The 8487-nt window shown below is 41.8% G+C and overlaps 1 protein-coding gene across 1 annotated transcript; it reads right to left on the reverse strand.

The window, feature by feature from the left end:
- Positions 1-208: 208 nt before the first annotated feature.
- P2RY1 (purinergic receptor P2Y1) lies at positions 209-5737 on the reverse strand. Its single transcript, XM_059391714.1, has 2 exons — positions 4568-5737; positions 209-2480 (listed from the first exon to the last, which is right to left on the reverse strand). The coding sequence occupies exon 1, from the start codon at positions 5728-5730 to the stop codon at positions 4606-4608; it is 1125 nt and encodes a 374-aa protein (XP_059247697.1). The 5' UTR covers positions 5731-5737; the 3' UTR covers positions 209-2480; positions 4568-4605.
- Positions 5738-8487: the final 2750 nt, after the last annotated feature.

An 8487-nucleotide genomic window follows, 5' to 3' on the forward strand; every position in this document is an offset into this window, starting at 1 on the left:
TAAACACTAGTATGAAAATATATAACAATTCTGTATTTTCCCCTGAAATCATGATAATCTTATAAATTATTTTGCACCAGAATTAGCACTTCCCTTTCCACAGTCTAGGCCATACCATAAGAAATAACTACCATGCCAGCCAGAATATGTGTCAAAATTTGCCAAAACTGTTGAGTATTAACATTGTAATAACACAGAAGCCATCAGATCACATTTCATAGTTTTATTGAGACGTTTTTAGTTTTAATTGTCTATTGTAGGTACAATTCTGATGATCATATCAAAGCTCTATTATAAATAGCAGATAGTAAGTTGGCTGCATGCCTTAGACACACACACAAGCACGATATTGTACACTCCCCTGCATGCAAACTTAAGGAAATATACCTTCCTTTTATTAAAAACATAATTACATACAATAAGTCTGGAATTTGTTAAGCTACCATTGATTTAGATAAACCTGAGAAGGCTCAAAATGTCAAGTAACACTGTTTCCATACTCCCCATTCAATGAAACTGTTAATCACAAAGAAATCTAGTTAAACTATATTAAAATCACAGATAATATAAAAATAAACATTTCTGCAAGAACACTAAACATTAGAATTCAAAGTCACAAATTCTGATATGTAACATTCCCCTTCATATTAATTTGTAATGATGTGTATGATACAATGTACAACATAATAAAAATTGTAACAGAGTTCAGCAGCCAAATCATTTACAGTTATCACTATAAAACTTGAAATTAAAGTTATCAACTGAACAACAAAAACATTAAAATAGCAATGTTGAACTTTCTGGTAGCATGTTACCTAGAAACTCCATCTCAACTCAAGATTATACTTTCACCTTAAGAAGAAACAAAACAAAAATGTAAGCAGAACTGAGGACAGTAAGGGATTGCACCAGCTGCCTCTTTTTCTCTCTCTCTCCATAGTTTTTCCTTAAGTTCTAATCTATCTATAATGCCCATTCTTCCAGACTTCTAAAACATAAGAAATCTACTTTGAATTTAGGACAACTTTCGCACTAGAATCGGAAGCTTCAATCATATGTGGAGGCACAATTCTAAAGTTCTTGAAAAGACAATATAAACTTTTCTATGTCATATAAAATACAGACAATACAGACCTAGTCTGGAAAAGATATTTTGTATTTACTATTGAGCACTTACCACAGTAGGACACCACAGTGTGTCTGTATAGAGAACTCTAACGTAAAAAGGTAAACATGCGAAAGCATTTCTAGAGAAAATTAACCACTTGTATCACAAAACATTCATATTTTAGATAAAAAAAAATCGACAAACATTTCAAGATACTGGTATTTTAAAAGTGTACTATACAATAACTCATTTTATCTATGCATCACATTCCATAAAATACACTAGTGTGACATATATACATTGTAATAAATATAATTTACATCAGCATATTTGATCTTTCAAGAAAGATTTTAATTTGTACAACTGAAGAATTGTGAGTTTCATCAATAAATACTATGTTAATTGTAGTTTGACCAACTAAGTTAAAGCCTCAAGATATCCCTAACTATTTACATATCTTTATTTTCCCTAGTCCAATTCCAACTGCTATAAACACATCTCTTGTATCCAAAAGAAGTTTACTGTACTGTCTGAGGAGATGGAGAAGACTTATAGGGCAGAGGTCCACATCATAATTGGTGAACTTTGTGAGAATTTCCAGCCAAGGACTGGAATGGAAGAGTCCTGGAAAGTACAGTAGCAGATTTCGTGTACCTCTGGCTGGCTGTGTTTTTAATGTTCTACCACATCCCCTGAGGTCCCAACAGATGGAGTTCATCTAACTTTTTAATCCATGGAGAGTGGCATTGAAAGGGTCAAGAGTTCCACAGTTGGTCAAGTGGCAAGGTCATGTTTTTAATGTTGAATCCTACTCTGCTGTATCTCTTCTTGTGTTTGTATTTTTATCATTTCAGTGCAAATGGACAATGATGCTTAGTCTAAGACACCAAGTGGTGAGCCAAAAATACCTTGAACTTGGCATGAAAATAGTTTTGTAGTGTGAAATTTAGTTAACTGATAAGTTCTATAATTTTAGCAGTTCATCAAAATGCCAACAGATTTCTGCCTTTACTATTAAAATACCTACTTACATCATCACATGTCATCAGATTTCCAGCCAATAGATCACTGCTTCATCCTGACTCTCTGTATGTTTTTATCATTATCACAGACTCTTCCTGGAGACCTCTTTGTGCCTAGAAGGGGTTGGGCAAGATCATTCTTGTTACTATTTGGCATGTATTCACACATTGTCATTGTCCACTATATGACGAATGAAGAAGAAACACTGGAAAAAAAAAATGCCAAGAAGTAAAAGGGCATTTCTTGGCACTGTCCATCTCACTGGATCCTCAGCCCCAAAGAAAGTCCTCTGGGAGCTCAAACACAATGTATGTAACATGTACTGTAAACCAGGCTGGCATCCTGAGACCTAAAAGGAAGAAAGCTAAAGTGAATGGTGAGGAAATATAGAAATATATACCATTAGCTTATGAGTTCAAGGATGGTACAGGCTTTGAATTTCCATTTTGGTTAATGTGCTGATCTTACTGAGGATGATGTTTGACAGGGATCATATAGTAATGACGGTATTTCATACTTTTTAGGATTGCACACAATGAATACTATAGAGGACCCTAACCAAGTGAGAACCTTAACCAATCTCTTTCCTCAAAATGAGGTGGTGTAGGCTATACCTCTAACTGGTTTCTTTACGATTTGGCTGCTGCAATTCTGTGCATTAATCCGAACATATAAAAAAATCACTTTTTAATAAAGCTTAACACTGCTTCTCACCATTGATCTTAGTGGCCAAAGACTGCTAAGAAGAAACTGAAGATCTCACAAATCCACAGGCCACCCAAGTACCACAGGAACTGATCAAGTCCTGACGGTCCTGTCTCTGTATCCTACAGGTTCTTGCCTTAAGACAGACTCCAAACTGCTTTACTTACAAAGTGCTTTCCAACAAGTTAGTCTACCAACAGTTGCAAACTCTAATTCTGGCTTTTTTTGAGGCTAGTTTTGACAGAGATTCCTTTGATACTGGATATATTAAGAGTTAAAATTGTGTTACCTCACCTTACCATTCTACATTCTATAGATTTTGACAATTTCAATGGCTAGAAATGCAATATTTAATATTATCAATTGAAATTCACTCTTCATTGAAAACTCTTATTAGAATTACTGAAATATTTTGTGGAATTTTTATTACTGCCTGGCAGAGGGGAGAAAAAAAAAAAGAAGAAGTGGCCAGTAGTCTTCTCTTAAACTGTTAGCAGTCAGATTTGTAATCTCCACCACTTTTCAGTGCTGTGGTACCTTATGTACTGCATAAACTGAATTCTCTTATTTCCCTTTCCCATATATTTGCAGTTTTCCTTTAAATTTAAGGATCTAAGATCCATTATAGGATTATAGCTTTTCATTCTAGCAACACAACCTGTACAGTCTGCTGCCTTTATTTTAATAATGCATTTAATGTTTTCCAACATTTTGAAGAAGCAAAAGAGAGGCTTTCACCATTTTAAAGTCCTTATTCTAAAATTGTTTTCTCTAAGCGTGCGCGCACACACACACACACACACACACACACACAAACCCTCATCTTTTCCCCACTCTTAGTTGCCTCATACATTTGGGAAAATATGCTTGTAGCCTATGCATTGTGAAGGACTGTCAACCATTCTCCCTCTGATAATATCATCCTCTTGGCCAACAGTCTTCAACCCTGGTCTGTAATAGAGCTGCATTTTTACATTGTTATTATAGCTATCAGTGAGCATTCATACTGCAACACAAACTCCTAAGGCAGCGTGCAACAGCCGTGGTGCAAGTAAATGTTCTTTATCACAGGAAGTCTAAGAGTTCAGTGTTTACAAGGAAAGTACATGAACTTTGATTCTTCCAAATGCAATATTCCTGTAAGATAATATATGCAGACTTCTACCACCCAACATCTAGCACCTATCAGAAGTTTTCTAGAAGTAACTGGGAAATAAGCACTTTCTAGGTTTTTACACTGACTTTTCTATTCAATTCTGCAAAGAAGCTCAGCCGGCTACTGCCTGTTTCTAGGACCAAAAGAGACACCCAGCTGAGATCTCTTCATCGGATATTAAATGAATAGAGTTTAGCAATTTTGCTAAACTTTCAGAATGTGGATTCTGTTCCTACCATGGATCACAGAAAGCTCAAAGTTTCAAGTGCTAGTTCTCTTGGAGAAATTATTAATATCAAAATAGCTGTAGTACTCAAGTGCCCTTTACATAGAAGAGCTTGTGAATTTTCAAGGCAGATGAGAAAGTAAATGTTTAACTAGGATTGTTTAATTTTATTTTACCTACTTCTAGTTAGAAAGGGTAGCCTTGAAAGTGAACCCAAACAAGCCAACTGTAGGGGGTGGGTGTTTTCACTTTTTTTTTTTTTTTTTAAACTCACTTGGACTTAGTTTTCTCTAAGCTTACTAGAAACTTAAGCGGGGGAAAACCCACTTGGCTCTATTAAGCATCCTACCATGTTACAAAAGTGGGTGTTCGGTGATTCTTGCCTCTTCACAAGCTTGTATCTCCATTCTGCTTGAACTCCGACAAAATATTGAGGGTCATGTCTTCGCTCTTGGATTGCAAATTTGCCTCACTTCTTCTGGAAGCTTTCCTAGTGGCTCTGGAGAGTCTCCTCCTGAAAGTATCTCCTGCCAAGAAATAGAGAATGGGGTCCACACAGCTGTTGAGACTTGCTAGACCTCTTGTCACCTGATAAGTGGCATAAACCTGGTCATTGAATGCACACATTTCTGGGGTCTGAAAATCCAGCCGTGCCCTCAAATTCATTGTTTTCATTACATGGAAAGGGATGTAAGAGACAGCAAAGACAGTCAGTACGATAATCACCAGGTAAATGGATTTCCTCCTCAGAGGCGAGTTGTCCAGGTCATTGTAGATCAAAGCCCTCACAATTAATCCATAACAGCCCAGAATCAGGACCAAGGGGACACAGAACATGGCCACAGTGGTGCACATGCTGTAGATGAAATAACTTCGCAGGTACTCGTCGGAGGTGGTGTCATAGCAGGTGATGGTTTTGTTTTTCCGGACCTGGGTGCCTGAGTAGAAGAGGATGGGGGAGATTCCCACCACCACGATGAGCCACACCAGCACGCTGATGTAGACCGCATTCTTCTTCTTGAGCCTGCCCAGAGACTTGAGCGGGTACACCACTCCGCTGTAGCGGTGCGCGCTGATGCAGGTTAGGAACAAGATGCTGCCGTAGAGGTTCACATGGAAGATAAACCTCTGCAGCTTGCACATGGCATCCCCAAAGATCCAGTCCGTCTTATTGAAGTAGTAGAAGATGAGCGCGGGCAGAGTCAGCACGTACAAAAAGTCGGCCAGGGCCAAGTTGAACATGTACACGGAGATGCCGCTCCACGGCTTCATGTGGAAGACAAACATCCAGATCGCCACGCTGTTGCCCAGGAAGCCAATAATGAACACCAAGATGTAGACAGCCGGCAGGTAGTAGAACTGGAAGCCCGTCTTGGTCAGGGAGCATGCGAACGAGGCTGCTGAGACAGCCGCGGTGGAGGCTGCGGTGCCGTTCCCCCAGGGCAAACCCGGGCCGGCTGGGAAGGTAGCGTCCGTCCCATTGGGGACAGCCGGCCACAGCACCTCGGTCATTCTCTCCTTTCCTGACTTACGCCGCGGCTCCTAGAGGCAAGTAGCAGCGAGAGGGCGGCGGCGGCGGCGGCAAGGGGCGCACCGAGCATTGGAAAAGCGAGGGAGCAGTAGGGAGCGGGCGCCCGGGATCCCCACGGGAGGGGGCACACACAGGCAAACCCACCGTGGCTCCGGCCCCGCGTTCGCCGCGGGCCATGAAATCCACCCGCAGCCGCGACCAAGCTGGGCTGGCAACCGAGCCAGCAACTTCCCCGTCCGTCTGGTCAGTGCGGAGGTTACACAACCGGGTGCACAGGGCACTGCTGACAACTTTCAGACTGCGCTTTCCGGAGGGTTCACTAGTCCTCACAGGAGCGCGGAGACCGCGCTGGGGGTTGCGGAGACCGCGCTGGGGGTTCAGCGAGGAGGTCGAGCCAAACTCAGTACTACGTTCCGGCGTGGGGAAGGCGCTCCCCAGCCTTCTTTCCCCGAAGATCAACTTCGTTTGGGTATCTTCTTTTTCCCTACCTTGCAAAGCAAGCTGCTCCTTTCAGGGGGCCCACGCTCTTTCCTCTTTCCTCTTTCAGAGGCTTCGGTCGCTGCTCTGGCTCAGCCTCTGGGGGCCATCGGAGCGCGCGTCACCGACAGACCCGCTCGCCTCTGTTTCGCCTGGTGTTAACCCTCAGTGCAGCTCAGGGCCCCTCCTCAGGGCCCCTCCTCAGGGCCCCTCCTCAAGGCCCTGCTCGGGCGAGTGCTGGGGACAGGCGGCTCCCCGCGAGGATGGGCGGAGTTTGGGCTCCCGGGTGAGTCCGGGCTCCCGGGAGGCTAGGGGCGTGCCTCGGCGAAGCCTGCCCGGCTGCCCGCCAGTTTCAGAGCGTCCTCCTGGAGCCAGAGCAGTCTTCCTTGGAGGTCTTCACGCGACTGAGCGCGCGCAGCCTCTCCCCCTCCGCTGCTCCCAGAGGCGCCGAGGGTGAGGGGGCGCTTGGTCCGCGGGGCTGCTGGGGAGCGATTGGCCCGTGAGCGCCCCTTCGCTCTTCCGCCAGCTATCCGGCAAGGCGAAGTTGCTGACACACAGGAAACCCTGCTGACTGCTCACAGCCTTTGACTACAAACTCTAGAGCCCACGGGTCCAAAACAGAAGTCTCTAGGGCCAGGTGTCTGCAGGTTCCAAGCAGCCAGCAGTCCCCAGCTGGGAACGCCCTGCTATTGCAGTGCTCCTAGCCTCCCGGAGACCAGATTCCAAGCACTTGCTGGAACCTGCTACTTCCAGGGAACAAGAGCGTTCGAAGGAGGGAGGTTTGGGAGGGGAGAGTGACTTTCTGCACTTCTAGTCTGCTTTTTACTTTTTATTTACATATTTTTGCTTAACCAAATTATAGTCAGCTGAGGCTATTGGTAACTTATTCTCTAAACGGGTATTGTAAGCATGCCAGTATTTCACATTGCTTAAGACCTACCGCTTCTGGGCAACATACCGTCCCCATATCTGGCTGCCTAATACATTTCAAGGTCAGAGGCTTCACGATATAGTTTTAGAAAGAAGTATTAAGTACAGCTTTACAGAGATCAATGTAAAGGCCAATTACAACTCCAAAATGAGTAAGGTATGATTTGGGGTTTTATTTCCAATCCTGTTTCTTTAGGTTAAAGTGATTCATCACAGTTAGCTCTATGAAGTACCTTAGCATTGTAGGTTGGGAATTTCTTAACATCACCCTTATTGAAAAACTCATTTTCATGGCTTGAATATATCAAAATCTTAAGTAGAGCACTTCAAAACTATATTTAATTGGAAAATAAATGAATTATTAACTTTTCAGGTACATGTTTAAGTGGACTCACAGTAGTGGAACCTAGCACTGCTTGACAGTTTATTAACAACATATTTTATGTGAAATGTTTAAGGCTTAGAGGAAAAAAATCTAAAAAGTAAAGATCTGTAAAATATGTATCATAAAGATTTTTTTCTGGTCCTAGATGTTACATGATAGTGTTCTCTTAAAAAATATCCAAAGGAAAACCACTAGCTCCTGGCTTTGCTACCACAAGGAAAATTCTCCAGAAGACTCAGAGGGTTCTTTAGAGAAAAACATACAGGAAGGACCCTACTCAAATACATTACATCCTGAGCACACTGGTATTTTGAGTTGTGGTCATTTGCGCAGCATGAAAATAAAAGATAAAACTAGAGTAAATAACTTAAAAGGACATGAATGTTGTTTTGAAAACAGTCTTAATTGAAAGGAATGTTTCCTCATCTATAAAATGAGGGAGGTAATTTTAATATCTTTTGGTTTTTTACTTCAGTCTCCAAAGTATAGGATTCTATAATTCTGAGGCTTAACATGGCACATTTTCATCTGATTTGATTAGGACAGTACTAACTGTGAGGATATTCTACTAAGAGAGGAGCAAAGGAAACCTCTAAGAATTTCATCGGTACTCAGTAGGTCCTAAGGCAGTCCTTTGAATTTTTCATTTGTAACACAAGCAGTATTTAAGTAACCTTACTTAAAGCGTGTTTCAAATGTGTTAACTCAATGTGTTTTAAAAGGTAGTTAGTCCAAATACCATTAAGTACTCTCAGAAAACTGGACCCTTGACTAAGAATTTGGAGGAGAGAGGTCCTAAGTGAACTATGTTACATAAATATTGTAAATACTGCTTTTACATTCGGCATAATGAACTACACATTTACAATATGTTTAATGTGTTTTTTTTTTTAAGATTTTGTTTTTTTATTTGACAGAGATCACAGAAGGCAGAGAGAAGAAGGGA

This window comes from Mustela nigripes, chromosome 2, assembly GCF_022355385.1.
Source record: "Mustela nigripes isolate SB6536 chromosome 2, MUSNIG.SB6536, whole genome shotgun sequence".
Taxonomy (NCBI): Eukaryota; Metazoa; Chordata; class Mammalia; order Carnivora; family Mustelidae; genus Mustela; species Mustela nigripes.

What these genes read in the sequence shown, in the direction of transcription:
- P2RY1 (XM_059391714.1), bottom strand. Translation starts at nt 5,730, where the DNA reads ATGACCGAGGTGCTGTGGCCGGCTGTCCCCAATGGGACGGACGCTACC.